General features: G+C 44.1%; 2 protein-coding genes across 9 annotated transcripts in view; both read left to right on the top strand.

Moving 5' to 3' along the window:
• Positions 1-3176, top strand: part of jakmip3 (Janus kinase and microtubule interacting protein 3) — a 46891-nt gene extending 43715 nt beyond the window's left edge. For 4 of the 7 annotated variants that reach the window (XM_085467092.1, XM_085467091.1, XM_085467086.1 and 1 more), the window contains 5 exons: positions 280-348; positions 681-758; positions 1132-1362; positions 1443-1508; positions 1731-3176. In XM_085467092.1, the coding sequence (XP_085323218.1) occupies positions 280-348; positions 681-758; positions 1132-1362; positions 1443-1508; positions 1731-1949 (663 nt within the window). In that variant the 3' untranslated portion in view covers positions 1950-3176. Of the gene's footprint in view, positions 1-279; positions 349-680; positions 759-1131; positions 1363-1442; positions 1509-1595; positions 1656-1730 lie in introns of all 7 variants that reach the window. The other 3 variants (XM_085467090.1, XM_085467089.1, XM_085467087.1) reach the window with 1 other exon arrangement.
• Positions 3177-3258: 82 nt separating this feature from the next.
• Positions 3259-23499, top strand: dpysl4 (dihydropyrimidinase like 4). 2 transcript variants are annotated; one of them, XM_085467083.1, is made up of 16 exons: positions 3259-3850; positions 5872-6154; positions 10248-10336; positions 12073-12257; positions 12333-12497; positions 12615-12676; positions 12756-12836; positions 15774-15842; positions 15935-16055; positions 18552-18708; positions 19077-19218; positions 19349-19433; positions 20022-20107; positions 20190-20369; positions 20451-20616; positions 20717-23499. In XM_085467083.1, exons 2-16 carry the CDS (start codon positions 5888-5890, stop codon positions 20806-20808), a joined length of 1947 nt encoding a protein of 648 aa, XP_085323209.1. In that variant the 5' UTR covers positions 3259-3850; positions 5872-5887; the 3' UTR covers positions 20809-23499. The 2 variants fall into 2 exon arrangements, with proteins under 2 accessions (XP_085323209.1, XP_085323210.1); XM_085467084.1 differs by lacking the exons at positions 3259-3850; positions 5872-6154 and adding an exon at positions 8004-8142.
• The last annotated feature ends 846 nt before the right edge of the window (positions 23500-24345 follow it).

Genomic DNA, 24345 nt, shown 5'->3' with positions numbered 1-24345 from the left:
GTATACTCTAGTATCCCGTGACACAGCCCGGTCCTCGTCGTTTGTTCATATGCGTCACCTGAGGCTCCTAAACTGTTTGTTTGGGATGAACGAGTTCAGGTGAGAAACAGTTCACACAAATCTGTGTGAACTCTGTGAATAAAGCTGAACATACACAGAAATTTAAAGATGAACTTGGATTGATGAGGAGGACAGACAGTGCACAATCAATATCTGCTTTACGACCAGCCTGTCTCTGTCTACCTGTCTGCTCACCTGTCTCTCTTTACCCCCTTTCAGTGGCTGGAGTCCATTGAAGTGACAAAATCGGCCCTGCAGCAGAAAATGTTGGACATCGAGAGTGAGAAGGTGAAAGACAAAGTGTATCTGGTCTCTGTTGGGACTTTTTTCTACTTGCTGAAATCATGTGATCTGATCTGTGGTCTGGTCAATGACACTAGATCCATCTGAATTATGAGGCTAAAATAAGTGCTCTGTGGTGAGTCGGTCCAGTAAGAAGAGCGTGGTGATCGCGAGCTGGACAGGAAGCTTTTAGTTTCAACTCTTTCATATGTCGGAGTCTGTTTGTACAGAAAACATTAAAAGGCCTTAGCGGTTTGTAAAGCAGCAGTATCCATGTTGGGAAGTTGTTGTCTGGGGTAAATAAATGTGGTGCCAGTGAAGATGCTGTTGTTTTCTAGGAGCTGTTCAGTAAGCAGAAAGGTTACTTGGATGAAGAGCTGGACTACAGGAAGCAGTCGATGGATCAGGCCCATAAGGTCAGTGAATAGCTGAACCTGTACTGTGGAGAGGTCAACCAAATAACTGAGAGCAAGTCTTTGAGCCTGTTCTGATATCATTGGCCCGTTGATCAGTGGGCTGTGATCAATGGTTGTCAATCTATGGCCATGACAATCTGCATATTAATGATCAAGGAAATGACTTCACGGCCCGTTGTTTGTTCAGTGGTGCTCGTTTCAGTCATTGTGCAAATGTCCTGTTTATAAAGTTGGGGAAACCTGCACCTGGATGAGTGACAAAACGTTTCTCCCACTGAAAACATCCAAATGAACAGGATCAACATTTTGGGATTTCCTTAGCTGGATGATTGAGCAACAACAATGACAGCGCAAAAATGTTTCTTTGATCCAGAGGATCCTGGAGCTGGAGGCCATGTTGTTTGAGGCTCTGCAGCAGGAAGAGGAATCCAGGATAGAGGGATTAAAGATGGAGGGTCGACTGTCTGAGAGTCTGACAGAGGGAGAGCGAGAGGAGCTGAGGAGAGCCATGGACCAGTGGAAACGAACTGTGATGTGTGAGCTCAGAGAGAGAGATGCCCAAATCCTTCGAGAGCGGATGGAACTACTGCAGCTCACCCAACAGGTAAACCACTGAAATGAGCACAGGTACACTATTATGATTTCTCCTTTGTAGTCTGTAATCAATGATGTTGTGTTTGTCAGAGGAACAAGGAGCTGGAAGAATTTATAGAAGCACAGAAACGACAGATTAAAGAGCTGGAAGAGAAGGTAAAGACAAATCGAACAGAAACATGTATGTAAAAAACTGCTTCCTCTGACATCGACAGATTCTGCACTGCTTTCTTCTTCTTTCAGTTCCTTTTCCTGTTTCTCTTCTTCTCTTTGGCCTTCATCCTATGGTCCTAACAGCAGCAGGTTGGTCACACTTTCCCAGGTGTGCAGAGTTTACCTGTTGGATCTCTGTGTAGTAAAATGTTTGCTCTGCTTTAGTGTGTGCAGACCACCACAGTCCAGCAGCTGAGTGGCCAGGTCAGCTCAGTCTGGATCAGACCAGGAGGACCTGAAAGGATTCCTGGAACCAGCAGCTCACCAACCGAGGGTCTATGGGTTCTCCGTTGCCAGCCAATCAGAGCAGAGCCCAGCTGTCAGCTGGCTCTCAAACTATCCTGTTACACGTTCCTAGAATGCCACTGTGCTGTCTCACAATGACTGATGGCTTCGTTTCAGCTTGCTGATGTTCAGCTAAGTAAAAGAGTCTGGCCCAAACTGGTGTTGGACTCTTACTAGCTAAACTAGGTGACACCCTATATGATTAGCTTAGGTCGCTGATTTTGAAGTTGTCAGATGGGGTTGGTTCAGTAACCTGTGACAGAGCTGAACCTGAGCTCAGCAGAGTTAGGCTGAAGAGCAAAATCTCTATAAGAACTAGACATAAAAACATCAGAAACCAGCCTGACAGAAGTTTAGTTCAATAATTCTTTGTTCTGATTGGCTGTTCCACCTGAAGAGCAGACAGTGAATTTAGCTCCTCCCGCTTTATTCACAGAGCTAAGGTCACACCTGGTTCGTCTGCAACAGAAGAAGGACCTCCACAATGTCAGGAGGTCTGTTAGGAGATAAGAGTGAAGTGAAGTGGTCCAGATAGACCCGGTTAACCAGGTCCACATAAACCAGGTTCACTGGCGTCCGGTTAAATACTGCATCGATTTCAAGATACTTTTGTACACATTCAAGGCTACCCATCATCTCTCACCTTCATACCTCTCTGACCTGGTTCAAATCACCATTCCTTCTCCGTATCTCAGATCCTCCTCCTCTCTTTCTCTTCCATCCCTTCCCCCCGACTAGCCACCGTGTGGCGCAGGGCTTTCTGTTGCTCTGCCCCCGACTTTGGAACATCACTTCCATCCCTCTATATAAGTCCAGACTCAAAACTCACCTATTCACATTAGCCTATTCCACATAAATCTTTCCATCCTGCTACTTTAATTTATTTGATCTATTTGCTCAACGTTTTATCATTATTATTTTGTAAATTGTTATGTTTGTTGTTGTTATTGCTTGTGTACAGTGTCCTTGAGTGTTTTGAAAGGCGCTTTCTTAAATAAAATGTATTCATTCATTCATTCATTATTCATGAGGTCCAGATAAACCAGGTTAACCAGGTCCACACAAATCAGGTTCATGAGGCCCAGATAAATCAGGATCAGGAGGTCAAGATAGACCAGGTTTACTGGGTCCAGACAAACCAGGTTGATGAGGTCCAGACAAACCAGGTTCATGAGGTCCAGATAAACCAGGTTCACCAGGTCCAGGCAATCAGAATCAGAAAGGGTTTTATTGCCAAATGTTGAGCAGGTTTACAACATTAGGAAATTGTTGCGGTGCTTCAGTGCAAACATGCTGTTATAAATACTGTTATAAATACTCAAAGGAGCTTGCAAAGAAAAGCGTCTGGACTTCTTTAAGTTGCTTTAAGTTGCTTGAAGACGTTTCACCTCTCATCCGAGAAGCTTCTCGGATGAGAGGTGAAACGTCTTCAAGCAACTTAAAGAAGTCCAGACGCTTTTCTTTGCAAGCTCCTTTGACTACGATGACCTGGATGACTGAGAACCTTCACAGACATATTGTTATAAATACTGTTATAAATTAAGCTTAAATAGACATGAAAATAAAAATGAGAATAAGAATTAAAAGTGCTAAGTAGATAGATATATACATGATATATACATGAGTGCAGGTGGTGATCAGTGCCAAACATGGAATGATGCAGTGACACAGCGTAGGGTCATGTGTTAGTGGTGGGAACAGTCATATGGTTATTGTTCATGTGTCCAACAGCAGAGGGGAAGAAACTGTTCTTATGGCGAGAGGTTCTGGTGCGAATGGACCGGAGCCTCCTGCCTGAGGGGAGCAGGTCAAACAGACTGTGTCCAGGGTGAGAAGGGTCAGCTGAGATCCGAGCTGCACGCCGCAATGTCCTGGAGGTGTACAGGTCCTGCAGAGATGGGAGTCTGCAGCCAATCACCTTCTCAGCAGAGCGCACAACACGCTGCAGTCTCTGTTTGTCCCTGATAGTGGCTCCAGCGTACCACACGGTGATGGAGGAGGTGAGGATGGACTCGATGATTGCAGTGTAGAATTGCAGCATCGTCCGTGTTGGCAGGTTCAAACCAGGTTCATGAGGTCCAGATAGACCAGGTTCACCGGGTCCAGACAAACTAGGTTGATGAGGTCCAGATAAACCAGGTTCAGGAGGTCCAGATAAACCAGGTTAACCAGGTCCACACAAACCAGGTTCATGAGGTCCAGACAAACCGGGTTCATGAGGTCCAGACAAACCGGGTTCATGAGGTCCAGACAAACCGGGTTCAGGAGTTCCAGATAGACCAGGTTCAGGAGGTCCAGATAAACCAGGTTCACCGGGTCCAGACAAACTAGGTTCATGAGGTCCAGATAGACCAGGTTCACCGGGTCCAGACAAACTAGGTTCAGGAGGTCTAGATTAACCAGTCTCACCGGGTCCAAACAAGCCAGGTTCATAAGGTGCAGGCAAACCAGGTTCATGAGGTCCAGAGAAACCAGGTTCAGACTGTGTTTAATTTGATGGAGAGAAGCACAGCAGTGGTCTCTGACCTTGAGGTGCTAGATATCCTGGATTTAGGTCCTGGAAATGACTCCCAATATGTTTCTGTTCCTAAATCCATATCTAAATAATGTCACAGAACTAAAACTAAACTATATCACAATATATAATATATGATTAATTAGTATTACATGAAATGATGCACCTTTTCACTTTACACTGAAGTTACCGGATATTGTTAAATAAAAAGTTTAATTATAAAAAAGCTAAAGACTTTGTATTTTGGTTAATACCTACATTACATTAATATTTTTAAAGCTTTTGTTTCTTTTGGGTTTCTGCCAGCAACCGTATTTGACTTCAAATTCTGCACTTTGTCATTTTGACCATTTACCATTTCTCTGAGTTATCCTCAGTGTTCAAATGAAGCAGTATCAGAATCTGTTGTTTTAAAAGTTGCATCCTGCTGTTGTACTTTTATTATTCCAGATGATATTTTTCTATCCCTGCTGTGAGTCTAAACACTGAACATCTGAAGAGTTGGCGATTAAAAATGGAAACCGAACAAGGAGCAGTCTGTGTTTTGTTGCTTATGTTGGATTATTGAGTCCAAGTGCATTTTCACCAGAATAATCCAATCCAAATCAGTTCAGCATCATTCAAAGACCAGTAATTCACAACAACAGTCAACTAAATATACTTTAATAAGGTAAAGACGACACAAAATTAGTCAGAGCACCTATATAAGCATCAATGGTGACAGTGGGAAGTAAAAACTAGAGTAGAATAGAATAGAATGCCTTTTCTTTACTGTGTTTGGATCATCCAATAACCTGATGTTTGTTGTTACAACCTTTGTTTACTTTCTGACTGCGGTCGCCCTGCATTCAGTCAGATACTCTGACTTCATTTTCAAAGAGGAAAGCTTCATGTGGGCATGAACTACAGACTTTGTTACAGTTCACTGGCTGTGTGTGTGTGTGTGTGTGTGTGTGTGTGTGTGTGTGTGTGTGTGTGTGTGTGTGTGTGTGTGTGTGTGTGTGTGTGTGTGCGTGATTAGATGGACTAAATCTGACAGGCAAAGAAATCAAGTTCAAACTGCAGCAACTTCAGAGCATCAGCAGTAATGAGCACTGACGTGTGTGTGTGTGTGTGTGTGTGTGTGTGTGTGTGTGTGTGTGTGTGTGTGTGTGTGTGTGTGTGTGTGTGTGTGTGTGTGTGTGTGTGTGTGTGTGTGTGTTGGTCACGACCTTCGTCTGATTCTAAGCTGATAAAGTCAGAGATATCAGTGAGTGAGGAGGTGTGAGGGTATGCTGAGCAATAAAGATGAACTCCTGAGAGAGAAAAGGAGACAAAGGACAGACCTGTGAATCTGATTGGTTGAAGGTTTGTGTTCTCCTCCTCCTCCCTCTTAATCTTACTTTGGGCCCATGACCTCCTTTCTTCCCTTCTTCCTCCTCCACATCCTGTCGGTTCGTTTATCGTCTGAGATCTTCATCCTCCCCGCCTCCTCCTCCTTTTCTTCTCTTGCTTGTTTCTGATCAGGTCACATCTCTCCAGGATGTCTGAGAGGAGGTGCTCCCCGGAGGACGACTGCTCTTCTCTCCTTTCGCGGCTCGGCTCAGACTCTCCTCGACCTCGGATGAAGTATGGCGGGATGTTCTGCAATGTCGAGGGAGCGTTCGAGAACAAGACACTGAACTTTGAGTCGTTGGGTCTGCGGCCGCAGCGATGCCAAGCCACTTGCACCCACAGCCGAGATGGAGGCCACGCCGCCAGAAGAGGACACACATCTGGACACACTCGGGAAAATTGTGGCAAGAGAGAGGTTTGTATTATTTCTAGTGAATTGAAAATGTGAGTTCTGTTTATCCTTGTAATGCTCATATCCTGCTGATCTCACCTTTCAACCTTCACACAACTCAGAGTTACTGACCATCAGATGGTGAGTGTTTATTTTGCTTCAGTCATTTGTTACAGATAAGTATAGTCATGTGACACATCATTGATAAGACGGCTTGGAACAACTTTGTATCGTATTACAAAGTTCATGGGCATACGGTTAGTGTGACCCCAGGCTGTGGAGACTTCACTTCATTTCCAGTTTTTCTTCCTTCCACTTCGGTTTCTAATGAAATGTCACAGACACAGTTCACGATTCAGTTTCACTTTAAAATAATTATTCAGCAATTCATATCCTCCCCACGGTCACAGCAGACAGGTCTGTTACATCACGTTCTCATCCCTCGTGCAGTAAATCACAACGATTAATTGCTCTCAGAAGTTAGAGGCTGATTGTAGATTTGTTTCTTCTATCCGCTCATCTCATAAATAATTCAAGACTTCATTCACTGTACTGTGATTACTGAGCGTACTACAGTAACACCTCCCTGGGTAATGCTATATTTTAGTACGATACCGAACTAAATATCAGGGATGGGAATCCTCGTGCCGCTCCCTACAGTACTGACTAAAAACTAAAAGAACTGAGAACCTGAAACAAGGCTCAGCAGCAGGTACACTCAGGTGTGGTATATTTAGGTATTTGAGAGGAGTTACTTGTTACATGTAAGGAAATATCAGTCTGATATCAGCAGCATATCAATCAGACACACATCTCCAAAAGTTGACTTGGATGAGTGACGAAACGTTTCTGTGTGTGTGTGTGTGTGTGTGTGGACTAAGAGTCAAACTACAGATGAAGGTGAGGATAAACAGATCCTTCAGGCCTCAGCAGATAAAGATTCCTTTACTGTCGTTGTACTTACAGAGAAATTGGAGCAGACTAGCACACGTGCATTATTACATGCTTTCACTCGTGATTCATTCTACAGAATAAAATAACAATAAAATAAAAATAGACAGACTAATAAACAAAAGTATGCGTACAGTTCTACTAAAAGGATTAAATGACAGTGCAGCCATGCAGCATGAGTGTTATTGTTCTGTACTGTGTGTAATTATATCCAAATAAAAAATATCCAACTCACATCACTCAATAAATCTGTGACCACTAGTTGACACTAAGAGCCAATCAGAAGCCACGAGAGGTCTAATCTCCTTTCAGAATAAAAGGCTGTTAATTTGCTCTAAAACCTGAGGAGTTTAAATATCTGAAAGTTGATGTTGATGAAAAAGTTCAAGCTGAGCTGAAGCTGTTCTTTGTTTAGTCACCGGATCTCCTAATTTAATAAAAACACAGCAGCATCTGCTCAGTTCATAGACTCGAGGTGGACTCGGAGAGAAATCAGTTTAAAGCACTTAAAACATTATAAACACTTTAAAGCATTTGATCATTTTGACTCGTTGCTGTTAGTCTGAACTGGAACCAGACATCATTCTGAGGAGATGACCGTTGTTTCAACGCAAACTGACTGCCGAGGCTGCAAGAACCTGGCATCTGACCAACGATTTCACTTGTTCAGATCCACTCCTGCGACGGATGCAGCTTCCCTGATGTCCGCGCTGTTTATGAGCGCCTCAGTGTGTTACAGCAGCCGTTTAACTCCACATTTCCACTCTCATCTCGAAACTTCGACTTTATTCAAAAAATGATCAATAAAATATATATTTTCTTAATGTGCCTCCAATACTCGTACTCTTACTCTGATTACTCTAAGAAGACACGTTCGGGAGATTTACTTTGAAGCTCCCACCGGAAGCTGTGTCAGGCTGTGTTGTCGGAAACGTGACGTCAGTGTCGACGGGCGCAACAATAGCTGCTGTGTCTGTGTGCGTGTGTGAGCGGATCAATCAGCTGATCACAGATCGATCGGGATGTCGTTCCAGGCCAAGAAGAGCAGCGCGAGACACGCGGTAGGTCCACCCGAGCCGGGCCGAGCCGGGGCAAACCAACCGGTGATGCTGCGGCTCCGCCGGTCAGTCAGAAGCATACCGAGGCTGGGAAGCGAGCCGGGCCGGGCGGGGCGGGGCTGATTAGACACGTCTACCTCGGCCTGGCTCGGCTTGGCTCGGTTTGCAGAGGTCACGGATGCTGACAGGTTTTTTTCACGCTGCCTTCAGGGGAGGTCGATAAAAATGCACGGGTTAAAACCTGAGCCAGTTCCAGTCCTGGCACAGCACGGTTCGATTTGTTTCAGTTCACCTGTCAGGTGACAGGATCCACGTTTTACGCGTGTTTTTAAAAACAGTTCATCCGTCCTGCTCACCTGTGGCAGTGGGAGGGGCAGCATTTGGTCTATCCAGGTAATTCAGGGTATATCACCATGGTAACTGATGCTGTAGACCCAACCTGCTCCAGAGCAGAGATCAGCAGGTATGAACTCACCAGCACTAACCAATCAGATCTTTCAGAGCTCAGACGGCTGGAGCGTCTGAAGTGTTTTAGTTTAAAACACTAATCTGCTGTGTTTTCATATTTCTCCATACTGGCGACTTTATTTCTGTAAATGTATTTACTTTGAGCCACGTAGCGTATATTTGTTCTTTGTTCTTATTCTTTCTTCAGTGCGATAAACCCAAGTAAGGCTGCAGGCCACAGGAGGAAACTACAGCTGGCCTTAATGTTCAAACACTCGATATTTGATAAAACCCGTGCTCACCAGTTTACCTCCTTTACTTCCTGCTTCATATAAACTTTATTCACACAGCAGCTCGTTTACAGTCTGACCGCAGTGTTTACAGCACTCACACATGCTTTATCTCCCTTTGTAAGGTCAGGTGTGCAGTCACCATCAGCTAAAAGCTGATTGGCTCTGAATGATGCTAGCATACATTAAAAACATGTAGACAGCGATAACTGTTCGCTGACAGCTGCCAACATCTGCGAACAAATATGATTCTATAAAGTTGTTCTATATAGTGTTTAACTGTTCATATAGAGCGTTATTAAATTTAATGCTAATGCAATCATGTGGCACGTTGACTTCTGAGGAAATTTTAGATGCACTCATCATCAGAAAGGTTGCCGACCCCTGGTCTAGTGGGTGACGTTGGGGTGGCGGCCTCCATCTGTGTTGTATCACGAGATTGGATTGCACCAAACAGATGTTCAAGTTCAAGAAATCCAGGCTTTCTTTGAGTTACTCCTCCAATCAGGGACCTCATCAGAGGCGATGCACATCTGTAAAACTGTGACTGCAGATAATCGGCTGAGATTAGTGATCAGAGTTCAGTCCACTCTGAGGTCATCGTCCAGGATTTGCCATGACAACGGGTAAATACAGAGCACAGCCTCCGTTTTAATCTAGAGAAACACCGGCTTCATCTTCAGAACCGGAGACTCGTTTTTACCCGTCTCACATGGATAATAACTGTATATGTGTAATATGACATCATATAATATACATTTTTATATGTTATGAATATTATAAATATTCACGGCCCAGCATAGGGCACTCAGGAGGTGACTGAGGGCAAAGGCATGTTATTCATGCACACAGACACACCGAGTGCTAATGAGGGGAAACACCTGTAACATGCAAAGTAAAAATAAATACAAGACACGAGACTATCAAAATAAAACAGGAAAGAACATAGATGCCAAACACAGAGATAAAGACTAGATCAGAAGCTACAAGGGGACGCAAGGAAGGCAGGAAACAACTAAAACATCAGGAATCAAATAAAAACTGTGACCCTGCCTCCTGACCAACGGTAGCTGAGATAGCCCCATCCCCAACATAATAAGGACAAGCGGAACGAGGATCATTTTGTGAGGAAGAAGAGTCACGTGACCTGTGAAATGCCTCTTTAAACATGAGCAGGCTTAAATTCTAAAGCAGAGAGTCAGAATTACCAGAAAGATGATAATGTGGTGGGAGCTGCTAACTCTGATCCAGCTAACTCAAAGAAAGCGTTCTCAACTTGCTTGGTGGCCACACCTCTCCCGTCGACCCCGTCTGAATCTGCAGTCAGAAGCTTCTTTCCTATGATCTATGCACCATCCTCTCTGTTTCCAGGGCGACCGTCTGATCATCAAAGGAGGAAAGATTGTCAATGACGACCAGTCGTTCTACGCTGATATCTATATTGAGGATGGGACAATCAAGTAAATATATTCTCTTTTTTCTCACTGATGTAATCATTCTGATTTAAAGAGGAACAAACATGTCCTCGTGTTCCACACATGGCAAACGAAACACGCAAATTCACTGAAGAAAAAACGTTTTCCTCATCTGAAGAACAACATAGCCCTTCATGTTTAAAACCAAGTTTTCTTTGACTCAAAAAGGTCAATGTTTCAGGTATATGTTGGGGTTATTGGTTCCTCTGATGGAGCATTTGCAGTGTATTTTCTGTAATTAGTTGGTTTTTTTTAGTGGGGGGCATTTGGTCATTGAGAAGACCAAATTTCACTGTGATCTTGAAAGTTCATCGATATTTGTTCACGTTTGTACTAATGCTGACACCCTGGATTCAGAGCAGGAGAGGCAGCTTCAGTGGAGTTTCTTAACAAATCATTTCCTCTGCGTCTCTCTGAGCTCTTCCTGAAACGGTTGGATCTTTGTGTCAAACCAGATGTTCTCATCCGAGTCATTGCTCACGTATGTCTGTGATAGGCAGCAGAATTTGGATCATACTGACCTTCAGTCTAAAGGCTGCATCTGAAAACTGGTTTCCAGCTGTTTGGACCGCACTGAGTTCTTCACACATAATCTTTATTTCATTTAATTTACTTTTAAAATCTCACTGGTTGGGTGTCAGGTTTTTACTTGTGGTCGGTGTGAATCGCCTTCACTTTGTCCCTGTGTTTGAGAATCTTCATAATCAACCTTCCCAGTGTGGCCTAAGCATCTCCCCATCCCGTCGTGGTGCTCTCTCCACACTGAGCAGCTCTTTTGTCCATTTTTATCCAAAGACCAGCACATCTGGTCCTTCAGCCTCTGCCACTTGAGGCGGCTGTAGCTCAGGTGGTGGAGCAGGTCACCTACTAATTGGAAGGTTCGTGGTTTGATACCCATCTGCTCCAGCCTGCATGCTTTAGGCAAGATATCAACCCCCATCTGCTTTCTGATGCATCCACTGGAGTATGAATGTGTGTAAATGTTACATAGAAAAAAGGCTTAAAGTGCTCAGAAAGAGTAGAAAAGTCAATTTACAAGCTTTAGGGTGTTCTTCATGACGTCTTCAAGCAAAAGTTTATCTTCCAAAGTTTTATTCCTAAACTCTCTTTACTTCAGAGAATCAGCATCATCTTGAGCTGTAGACAATCACAGCTCAGTCTCTGACAGAGCAGTCCTTCATCTGCTTCCTCATCTTTAAAAAAGTCAGAGATGAGGTGCTGGTTTCTCTTCTTTGGCCATCCCGAGCTCCAGTCGTCTTCTCCCAGGGTGTTCTTAGATCTGCTTCATTGTTTTTAACCTTTTGCTTGCTCATCTTACCAGAAGTGAAAACGAGAAAATCCAAAAGCCCGGTTTACTGTAAGTCAGGGGTGTCCAACTCCAGGCCTTGATTTTAGATCTCACCCTGGGTCAACACACCTGAATCAAATGATGAGTTCATTACCAGGCCTCTGGAGAACTTCAACACATGCTGGCGAGGTCATGTAGCCATTTAAATCAGCTGTGTTGGATCAAGGACACATCTAAACCCCGCAGGACACCGGCCCTCGAGGCCTGGCGTTCCCCACCCCTGCTGGAAGTATACTAGTGGTCTTCATCGAGCACTGGTACAACACAGCAAAGTATATTTCATCAGGTTACTCCTATAGTCAGATGTCGAGTGAACATTCTAATCGATAATTACACCAATGACACCTCGGACTTCCTGTTGTGTCCTGATCAGACAGATCGGCGAGAACCTGATTGTCCCGCCCGGCGTGAAAACGGTGGACGCATATGGTCAGCTGGTGATCCCTGGAGGAATCGACGCCAACACAAACCTGTACTCACCGCAGAAAGGCCTGAACCCGGCAGATGACTTCTACCAGGGAACTAGAGCCGCCCTGTCCGGAGGAACCACCACCATTAGTCAGTAACCAATACTCGATCAATACCATCTGGCCTCAGTGTGATGTGCTAACGGTAAGCTGGTTGTGTTGGCAGTGGACCACGTGCTGGTGGAGCCGGGGACTAGTTTACTAACGGCATTTGACCAGTGGAAAGATGCGGCAGAGCAGAGGGCGTGCTGCGACTTCTCCCTCCATGTGGACATCACCCGCTGGCACGAAGGGCTGTACGAGGAGCTGGAGACACTTGTCAAGGACAAAGGTCAAGATTGCCAAGCAATAATCAATAAGCTCATTATCAATTATAGTCAGATATCGCAAGACACAGAGGGTGAACTGTAGTCTGGCTGAGTATAAACTGCAGTACTCTGTGTTTCAGGTGTGAACTCCTTCCTCTTCTTCATGGCCTACAAAGATAAGTACCAGAGCTCCGACTCTCAGGTGTGCAGACAGAGTAACTTCTCATTAATCGTTTCTTTTTGTTAGTTTTGCTTTCATTTTACCGTTGTCATGGTTTCAGCTCTATGAGGCCTTCAGTGTCCTCCGTGATCTCGGAGCCATCGCGCAGGTCCATGCTGAGAATGGTGACATCATTGATGAGGTAACTGAGCAAAACTCTGGCTGTTCATTTAATAAAGAGCAGAAAACTGAAAGTTGGTGTTTCACAGTTGGCTTGAATCAGTTAAATGAGTCCAAACTAAGGATGAGCATAATGCAAACAGAAGCTGGAGACAACTGTTTGTGTCTTGAGGTGACTGTTGATGTGATTTGGCGATATGTAAATAAAACAAAATTGAACTGAATTAAGTGTTGTAGTCAAAGCAAAAAAAGGTTGTTTTTTTTAGTGTTTATTGAAGTTATGCATGAAATAAAATGTACATTATTTGATGGCTTCCTTTGTTCTAAGACTCATATATGTACAGTAGTCTGGGTGACCGCCATCACTTCAAGTACTTTTTCTTCAAGCAGGTACGAAAAAAGAGAAAGAAAAGAAAGCACACAAACAAACATATCTAAAGACAGATACAGTTTGTAACTATCCAGAGAGAGAGCAATTGCAAAGCCAACACACTCAGTAGCAGATGGTGACATAGCATTAGTACATGTTATTATAACAAACAAAAATTTAAACAACCATTCCTTCAATGATGAATATCATCACATAGCGGAGCCATTCTCCCCAGTGTTTTACAAATTTCTCATACTCAAAATTCACTAAAAAAGTTATCTTTTCCATCTTATACATCTCAAAAGTTACATCAATCCAGCTGTTTAATGTTGGTGGATCCTATGTTAGCCATCTTTTGGTCGGTGCCTTTTTACTTGCAGCTAGCAGTTCACATAGTTAGTATTTATCTATACACTTTATGTCTGAGGCTATGTGTCCTAAAAATATGGATTTGAAATCAAAGGCTAAATATGTACTAAAGATGTTTTGCATCACTTTATGGACATCTCTCCAGTAGTTATTCTTACAATCCCAAAATACAGTGGCTTGCAAAAGTATTGGGCCCCCTTGAACTTTCCCACATTTTGTCACATTACAGCCACAAACATGAATCAATGTTATTGGAATTCCAGGTGAAAGACCAACACAAAGTGGTGCACACGTGAGAAGTGGAACGAAAATCATACATGATTCCAAACATGTTTTACAAATAAATAACTGAAAGTGGGGTGTGCGTAATTATTCAGCCCCTGAGTCAATGCTTTGTAGAACCAGCTTTTGCTGCAGTTCCAGCTGCCAGTCTTTTACGGTCTGTCTCTACCAGCTTTGCACATCTACAGACTGAAATCTTTGCCCATTCTTCTTTGAAACAGCTCCAGCTCAGTCAGATTAGATGGACAGCGTTTGTGAACAGCAGTTTTCAGATCTTGCCACAGATTCTGGATTGGATTTAGATCTGGACTTTGACTGGGCCAGTCTAACACATGGATATGTTTTGTTTTAAACCATCCCATCGTTGCCCTGGCTTTATGTTTAGGGTCGTTGTCCTGCTGGAAGCTGAACCTCCGCCCCAGTCTCAAGTCTTTTGCAGACTCCAACAGGTTTTCTTACAAGCTTGCTCTGTATTTGGCTCCATCCATCTTCCCATCAACTCTGACCAGCTTCCCTGTCCCAGATGAAGAGAAGCACCCCCAGAGCATGATGCTGCCACCACCATATCTGACAGTGGGGATGGTGTGTTCAGAGTGATGTGCAGTGTTAGTTTTCCACCACACATAGTGTTTTGCATGTTGGTCTCATCTGACCAGAGCAGCTTCTTCCACATGTTTGCTGTGTCCCCACATGGCTTGTGGCAAACTGCAAACGGGACTTCTTATGGTTTTCTGTTAACAATGGCTTTCTTCTTGCCGCTCTTCCATAAAGGCCAACTTTGTGCAGTGCACGACTAATAGTTGTCCTATGGACAGATTCCCCCACCTGAGCTGTAGATCTCTGCAGCTCGTCCAGAGTCACCATGGGCCTCTTGGCTGCATTTCTGATCAGCTCCTTGTTCGGCCTGTGAGTTTAGGTGGACGGCCTTGTCTTGGTAGGTTTACAGTTGTGCCATACTCCTTCCATTTCTGAGTGATGGCTTGAACAGTGCTCCGTGGGATGTTCAAGGCTTGGGAAATCTTTGTGTAGCCTAAGCCTGCTTTAAATTTCTCAATAACTTCATCCCTGACCTGTCTGCTGTGTTCTTTGGACTTCATGGTGTTGTTGCTCCCAATATTCCTTTAGACGGCCTCTGAGGCCGCCGCCGCCGTCTTCTTCTTCTTCTTCTTCGTGTTTAACGGCGGTTGGCAACCAACAAAAAGGAGCATTACCGCCTCCTACTGCTCCGGAGTATGGGTCAAACCTCTGAGGCCGTCACAGAGCAGCTGTATTTGTACTGACATTAGATTACACACAGGTGCACTCTATTTAGTCATTAGCACTCATCAGGCAATGTCTATGGGCAACTGACTGCACTCAGACCAAAGGGGGCTGAATAATTACGCACACCCCACTTTGCAGTTATTTATTTGTAACAAATGTTTGGAGTCATGTATGATTCTCGTTCCACTTCTCACGTGTGCACCACTTTGTGTTGGTCTTTCACGTGGAATTCCAATAACATTGATTCATGTTTGTGGCTGTAATGTGACAAAATGTGGGAAAGTTCAAGGGGGCCAATCCTTTTGCAAGCCACTGGATGGTAGTGGTGAGCTGTGTCATAGCCACAGTTCCTCCAACATTCACAGCTTCCATTACCATAATGAGCCTTTAAAGCTGGGGTGTCTCTGGTCTGACACCCTGCAGCGAACCACTACTATGGTTTGCGTGTGGTTCACAAATAGCTTGTAGGTACACTGCTGCCTCCTGCCAGAATGTGACATCCTCTAATGACATGGCAGAGAGAGATTTTAACACAACAAACAGACTCACACCCTTTGATTTTGTCATTTTACCTGTTCCTGGAGAATAAGGTTCATGCTCAGTTTCACTGTTTGGTTACCCGAGGCTTTAACTGGTGTAAATATGTTTTAACTGGTATATACTGGTTTGTTTCAGGAGCAGAAGAAGCTTCTCTGTCTTGGCATTACTGGACCTGAAGGACATGTTATATCGCACTCAGAAGAGGTACGCACACCTGAGACACACTCCTGTGCAGATTGTGGCTGATGTGTTGGCATGTTGCATATTTCTGATGTGTGTTTTTGTGTGTGCTTCAGGTAGAGACTGAGGCAGTGTATCGGGCCATCACCATTGCCAAACAGTCCAACTGCCCGCTGTACATTACCAAGGTAATGAGCAAATCTGCTGCTGATGTCATCGCCAAAGCCAGGAAGAAAGGTGAGGGCGTCAGCTTCGTCCTTTTGGCCTTTAATCCAGATTTAACAGGTTTCATTCAGACCCTTATTTGGGGTCCTGAGCCTTCAGAGTCAGAGGGTGAATGCTGAGCTCAGCTGGTGGTCCTTCTGTTTCCCGGCTCACCCATCTCTACAAGGTCTTAAATAATCAGGCCCCATCTTATCTTAATGACCTTGTAGTACCATATCACCCTATCAGAGCACTTTGCTCTCACACTGCAGGCCTACTTGTTGTTCCTAGAGTATTTAAAAGTAGAACGGGAGGCAGAGCCCCAGTGAAGCCCCAGATCTGTTGTTCAGTTTTTTCGTAAAGATCTGGCCTAATGTGCAATAGACCTTCTTCCCATAGCTTCGCTACCTACAAGTCATAGTTACAGTCTCACCAAACCTGAAAATGGAAAAATATATTACCAAGGGTTTCACAGCTGGCACATTTGCACTTCCACTTCTCCTGTAGGTGCAGGGTTCTTTTCTGTAGAGAAAAGGACAAGTCTCTTTGTCCATCAGTTACCAAGGTCTAAATAATATCACCATCCAAAACAAATATCCACTCCCCCCACTGCTGTATCCCCCTTTTAGATAGATTTTATTTTTTTATTTTATTTCAAACATGCAAATATAACTAAAATAACAAGAGAAAAAACAAAACTTAAAAAACATCAAGTTTGAATGTTGAATTCCCACAGAGCACAACGGTGTTCTTTAAACTGCGAAACACCTTGCATCCAAAGAAGAGGATGAGTAGAAGACTGCATTTAGTAAAGATTTAGGACATTTTGAATACCTCGTAATGCCTTTTGGATTAATCTGTGCACCATCTGTGTTTCACATGGTCCGTGACTTCCTGAACTGTTTCTCCTTTGTCTACTGAGATGATAACTAGATTTCAATCCAGGGGGGCCTTCTTCCCAGGCTTTAATTTCACAATTACTCATCGACCAGGTTCTCGGAATGCAAAGCCCGATTTTCTCTCTGAGTTTCACTCACCTCCAAGATGAAGTCACTGATCTGAATTGCCAAAAGGGATGAATTTTATCCAGGTGGCGGTCCACCCAACCGGCTGTATGTTCCATCCAACATCCATTAATGAGTCATCCACTGGCTCCATTCCTCTAAGTTGGCCTGCCATCCCAGTAAGAACCGGGCTATCACTCTTCTTCAACGCTCCTTCTGGTGGCCGTCCTTGATCAAAGAAGCCTGGTAGCATTTTTCTGCATGTCTTCTGTGTGCTCAAAACAAATCTGTCAGTTCACCTCCAGCCAGCCTCCTGCACCCTCTTACAACCTCGGAACAACCTTGGTCTCACATCCCAGTGGACTTCATCATTGGTCTGCCTCCCTCGGAGGGTAAAACAGTCCTTCTCACCATCATAGACTATTTTTCAAAGGCTGTACATATTTTCGCCCTCTCCAAACTCCAGTCTGCGCTAGAAGCTGCTCAACCCCATGGTCCACCATGTTTTCCGATTTCACCGTATATTTCAACACATTGTGTCATATCGTGGCCCACAATTTACACCTCGAGTCTGGAGAGACGAGCAGGTGAGCTTGTCTTCTGGTTTCCATCCACAGACTAAAGGGCAGGTGGAGAGGGCACGTCAGGAGCCGGAGGCTGCTCTTCAATGTCTTGCATCCTCCAATAAGGCAACTTGGAGCCAACCAATTTCTTGGATCGAATTTGCTCACAATTCGCTGGCATCTTCTGCTACGGGTTTGTCATCTTTCGAAGTGTCTCTGGGCTACGTCTGTTTCCAACTTTTGATGGTGAGATTTCCTTCTGTTCAACTTCATGTCCGTCATTGCCGCAGGATCTGGAGGGCCACTCGAGCAGCCCTGTTATGGACAAAAGAACAAAACAAGTTTCCTGACAGCCTTTGGCGTACCACTGTTGCTACCTATCACCCAGGTCAGAAGGTATGGTTGTTCTTAGATTCTGACATTCTCAGGTCAGAATCTGATTAATACACCTAGCAGAGATTTGGTTGTTAGCCGGTTCCTATTTATGCTGGAAGAAGGCAGTCTCTGAATGTTTGTGACGCTGGGCTTCCTCCATATCTGGTCATTTGTCTCCTTCGTTTGCCAAACCAGCCACTTACCCTCTGCTCCTGTTCACGCAGGAATCCTGGACTCTGAGAGAGGTCTGAGTGACTGTTCTGGACTGTCAGTAGTTTGGTGCCAGTTTCTAGAGTTGTCGCTGGCCGCACCTGTGGCTTGGATCAGGAGCCTCTGGATTTCCAGCTGTCCTGAAACACAACATTTACATTTTTCTAGACTGGATGTCGAGCTGTCTGAGCTTTTCATTTGGTGAACTAACCACCATGTTCAAGTCATACAGAGAAAGGGGTCACCTAAGCCAGTTTACTTTAACAGACTGCACACAGCTCTGGGGTAACTTGTTACCATAAACAACACCCCCAGCCTCAGGTACTGATACTTTAAAAGCAACTTGGTGCCCTAAAGTTGAACTTCTTTGTCCTCAGGCATGGTGGTGTATGGGGAACCAATCACAGCTGGCCTGGCTACCGACGGCTCCCATTATTGGTCGAAAGACTGGGCCATAGCTGCTGCCTTCGTCACAAGCCCGCCCCTTAACCCTGATCCTTCGACTCCGCAGTACTTGACCTCCCTGTTAGCATGGTAAGCATTTCATGGGGCGATCGTGGCTCAACAGTTGGGAGTTCGCCTTGTAATCGGAAGGTTGCCGGTTCGAGCCCCGGCTTGGACAGGTCGTTGTGTCCTTGGGCAAGACACTTCACTACTGGTGGTGGTCAGAGGGCCCGGTGGCGCCAGTGTCCGGCAGCCTCGCCTCTGTCAGTGCACCCCAGGGTGGCTGTGGCTACAATGTAGCTGCCATCACCAGTGTGTGAATGTGTGCGTGGATGTGTGGATGGGTGGATGACTGGTTGTGTAAAGCGCTATACAAATACAGGCCATTTACTACCCCTCACCTGAACCATTGAGATGTCACAGGTGACCCTTACAAGTGCTTGCTGTGTGTTTTCCAGTGGAGACCTCCAAGTAACCTCCAGCGCTCAGGCCAGCTTTTCCACCGCTCAGAAAGCTGTTGGTAAAGACAACTTCACTTCGATTCCAGAGGGAACTAATGGCATAGAGGAGAGGATGTCTGTGGTCTGGGACAGAGCAGTGGTAAGAAAACTTGACCCTCAGTCTCATGGTATCATCAGTGTGAATGTACTGATTCTCCTCCTCCTGATCTCCATCTCTCTGCTTTTACTGTGAGTCCCAGCATTCATGCTGTTTCCACTGTGTTTCTCAGGCCACTGGAATGATGGATGAGAATGAGTTTGTTGCAGTAACCAGCACCAATGCTGCAAAGCTCTTCAGCATGTATCCACGAAAAGGTATGACGTCAGTCACAGGTAAATGTTGTAAAGGATAAATACACCAGATAAATACTGGAGACAGGTTTCTGGGACAAGAGGACAAATTTCAGGGGTGTCAAATATAGGATAGGCCAGGTGAAGACTCCAAGCCACCTCATTGGATGGCACTGAAAAATGTGAATAAATATATATACAACTTTTGCTGCTAATGAATCATACTAGGTCAAAGTAATTACGTAATAAATAAACAATTCAGTGACAATGGACAACAAGTTACCAGATTTTACACAAGCATGTCTTACAGCCCAAAGAGATGTGCTGACAAATTTCTTTCATTTACTACAGCAGCATTTCTTTTTCATCCAGAAAAATTGAGATACATTGCTAAAATTGCTCTTTTTAATAATTCGATATCTCAGAGATTGGCATGGTTAAAACTTCTTTACACTCACAGAGAAGAGAGATTCTTTGGATCAGTCCAAGGACATACCGGCTTTACATCACAAAACACTCCGGCCATCCTGAAGAACAATCTTACAAAGTCTTGCAGCCCTTTCTTCCCCAAACATTAGCTGTTTTTAAGGATTGATGCTTCTGTACACTCAGGTCGGATCGCTGTTGGATCTGATGCTGATATTGTCATCTGGAATCCGAAGGAGACACGAATCGTTTCTGCAAACACTCACAACCTGGTAATAACACCGCTATAAATCATTTACATCTAGGGTCAAACCTCTTCAAAACTTCTCATCATGATCAGTTTCCTGTGTGCAGAACCTAGAGGTCAACATCTTTGAGGGTTTGGAGTTTCGGGGAGTGGCATCGGTGGTGATCAGCGGCGGACGAGTTCTTCTGGAGGACGGAAAACTCAACGTGACCGAAGGTTCAGGACGCTTCATTCCCAGGAAGGCTTTTCCTGATATCGTGTACAAGAGAATCAAAGCCCGTAGCAAGGTAACCGGCAGTTAGCGGCCTCCACCTGTCCAGTAGGCTAAATGATCCAGTAATCTGGAGGTTTATTTCTTCCCGTTTCAGATGGCCGAAACTCGCGGTGTCCCCCGTGGAAACTACGATGGTCCAGTCCATGATGTCATCAGCATGACTAAATCAGTCCCACCCACCCCGACCACCAGGGGGCCCCCATGTCCAAAAACCCTGACTGGCCCCCGAAATCTCCACCAGTCGGGATTCACCCTCGCAGGTGCTGTTTTCTGGTCAATAATCTGACCAGTGTAAGGTTAGCAATAAAAAACACGATAACAGTGACACTGAAATGATCATCTTCTTGTTTTTCTGTCCAGGAACTCAGATTGATGACCACATACCACGGCGCTCTACTCAGAGGATTGTGGCACCTCCTGGTGGACGATCCAACATTACGTCATTATCCTAAAACTGGAAGAATGAAGCAGTCGCTGTGAGACTGTCCAATAGTCCTTACAATGACTACTAGCGCTTCATAATAGTAATATTTCATCATGAACTCAAATGCAACCCTCCAAACAACCCTACAGCTAGTCTTAAAATCTTAAACTACTAAATCCTAAATAGAAAGCTCCTGAGTCGTCTAATTGTACTTTTATAAAGCTGTAGTATTTCAGCTAGTAGAAAATGGCAATGCAACTCGATAAATACCAGTAAGCCCTGCTTACACTGAACTACTTCACGTTTCTAAGATAGCAGTACTCCAGCATATAAAAGCATCAAGTACAACTAAGACTGCAAGTTACTAAACAATAGGGGTGCAACGATACACAAAATTCACGGTTCAATATTTTTTCGATACAAAAAAAAATGTTCATGCTTTTTTAATTTGTCATTTATTAAAATTATAAATATATATTTAACTCAAAAGTACAGTTTTTAAATTTAATGTTGCTGAAACAACAAAAATAATAAATCTATCTGATGGAGAAATCACTCATCTTTGGAAAAGAGAGTTTATTAGAGAGAAATGGCTCTTTCCAAAATAAAAGCTCTACTATCCGCTTCTTCTGGGCTATATTCTCAGCAGCATATTAAACATATCAGGTCCCCATAAGGAGAATCATGTGCTAACGGCTGTCTAAATGACTCGGGTAAAGTTTGTAGCATGCTGCTTGTTGTTTTTGTCTGCTTCCACTTGTCTTTGCACTAGGATGATGTCGGAGTAAATGTGCAGTCATATTCGTTGTGTTCCCACTAGTGCTGTCAGCGTTAATCTGAAATCACGTTAACGCCACAACACGGCAAATCTCCGTTAACGAGCTAACTGCGCTAACACACTAGCTCCCACCCATGTAATTGAGCATTGCGTGGCACATCCAACATACTGTTTTACTTTTGTCCATGACTCGCTTACCTTCAGGGTCATACGTCACATGAAAACCAAAATAGTTCCAAAGGCCAGATCTGAATGAGGGTGGGGGAGGGTCAGTTTGCCGACTACTCCGCCTAGGCTGCACTGTCGAGCGCAGATCCACTGAGCGCTCGACACAGACAGCATCGTCAGAAGAAAAGTTGATAAAATAAATTAAAAATGTTGTATTGTTCGATACCTGTGCGTACCGAACCGAAAGCTCTGTATCGAACGGTTCAATACCGATACGAGTATCGTTGCACCCCTACTAAACAAGTATTACATCAGACAGAGTGGTACCTCTACAAGTACTAAAGCTACCTGACATAAAGGAAGGGTTATAAATTATATGCCATTAGTACTTCAGCTAGTATTTAACCCAGTACAAACCCCACAGTTACCACTAAGTACCACATCAGCATTAGAGCTGTTAGTACTCTGCCCTAAAACTACATAACGACTGTTTTACACCATACAGCAAATACTTTATTCTATAATAGTACTTTACCTAGAACTATGACCCTATAATACTTTAGCCTACTGACTCATTCTGCAGTAGAAGCCCAACAGCAACCCCTACAGTGTTAGTGTAACTAGTACTACACCCTAGAAACATGGTACTGAATGTTTTTGGTATTCTCATCTTCATGTCATTATTTGTCACTCCATCTGTTCTGTCAGCTCTGATAAATGCAGTAGTTGTAGTTTCAGTCGTAGTAGCAGAATTATAACCGAACATTTGTGCTTTCTGTAGTGCTCTTTGATTAGCAGGACATGGTCATGCCACTTCATCGTGAGAGAACTGTCGCAGTCGCACCAGTATTCCTTCAGGTCAGGTTTCTGTTCCAGGTGGAAGCTCCTCTGGTTGCTTTCAGCTGTTGTCTGCGACAGCTGGTTGTGTCAAATGCTTCTGCTTCCTGTTTGTTAGACAGGACTCGTGCCTGTCCGAGTGCCCTTCTAATTCATTCATTTAATGACGTTCTGAAAATCTCCGAATCAGAATTAAACTCCTTCAGATTCACGCAGATGTTCTCTTCTCTGGCTGTGAATGGTGCTAAGAAATCCAGATAGCCTGCAAGTAGCAATCCCTACAAAGCCCACCTCCCAAAGGAGGCTAGCACAGCCACATAATATCATTACACTACAGCTTGATCTGATCTGCACATTCTCAGTAGGATTTCTGACTCTTTCATTGGACTTTACATAACGGCCATTTTTCTCCTTCTTGGAGTGAAACACCGGGGCGAATGCTGAGCCATCAGTTAGGGTTACGTCCATGATCAGATCCTGCTGTAAGTATCCACCATGACCTCTGACCTTTGTCCTCTGATGACCTCAGATTTTTAACAGTGTGTTAGACTTGTACAAAGTTCATTTTGTATTTTTTACACTTTTTGTATCCTGGAAGTGTTAGCATCAGTTAGCTCACAAGTGTCCACGCAGCCCATGGCAACCATGTTTGTGGCAGGCTGTTGCTATAGTAATAAGATGTTGTTTTTCATCTGCACAGCAGCTGGTCAGTCTAGTATGAAGCCAGGCTCAAAAATGGTATCTGTGTCGTGCAGTGTGTTTCTGTAGCAGTCGAACATCTTTCCGTCCTTACAGGTGCACCGGAGCCAGCATAGAGGGCATGAAGTCCTGGTGCACACAGGTCAACATTGTTGTTGTTGTTTTGTTGGTGAATGAAAAAAATTGTTCCAGATGTGATGAGAGCTGCATGAATAAAGGAGGAAGAGAAAAACTGACCATAGAGATGTGTGTTTCCTGAATGTGATGGAATCTTCATCATTCAGACTGAAGTAAGAGCGCTTCGGCGAGCAAGTTTCTATTTTAAGTAGAAATCCAAACGGCACTCGGCCTTCTTCTGGTTTTGGATCCAGGTCCGTTCCTGACACCTTCCATGGTTCAGCTTGTGGGGGGATGTATCGAGTGTGTCGCAGAGTGCGAGGTTTAAGATCAGATTCATTCTCCTAAAACTGGAGACTCTTTTATGTCCTACTTCTTTTAAACGACAGCTTAAGTTGATTTAGATACTTTAGTCATTTTGACTACACAAGGAAAAGGGAAATAAAAAGAAGATCGGACTGAGAAGAAGCAGGATTTGGTCTCATCCAGGTAACGGTAAAGCCTGGGGTTTTGCACTACAAGCTCTTTCGCCTCTCACTGGGGTAAATAACTATAGCACAGGGGAGGACAAAATTATTAGCCGCACTATGAAATTTGTTGAAGGTGCTTTTTCAGCAGAGCATTATTTCAGGAAAAAATAATCAGTGTCAGGCACAAGCCATCGATGGGCTTTACCTTTGTAATACTCAAAGCTGTAAAATCAAAATAGAGTTAACACCCGATTTACACTCAGTTTAAAAACTTCAGCATCATGCCAAGAACTAAAGAAATCAGTTCATCAGACTACAGAGAAAGAACTGTTGATGCTCACAAAGATGCATGTAAAAAGTTATTGCAGTGTTGTCGACCGTGAAGAACTGGAGTGAGTGATCGAGGAATTCAAAAACAGCCACACAGAAGAAGCCTGGCAGGAAGGTAGGAAGCAAAGAGTTCAACGGCACTGGAGAGAAAACTAGTGAGTCTAAA

This window comes from Copadichromis virginalis, linkage group LG8 (genome assembly GCF_057382275.1).
Source record: "Copadichromis virginalis isolate Kocher_CV1m ecotype Utaka linkage group LG8, C_Virginalis_male_GT1.1, whole genome shotgun sequence".
Lineage (NCBI taxonomy): Eukaryota > Metazoa > Chordata > Actinopteri > Cichliformes > Cichlidae > Copadichromis > Copadichromis virginalis.
This window is presented reverse-complemented; position numbering and strand designations above follow the sequence as displayed.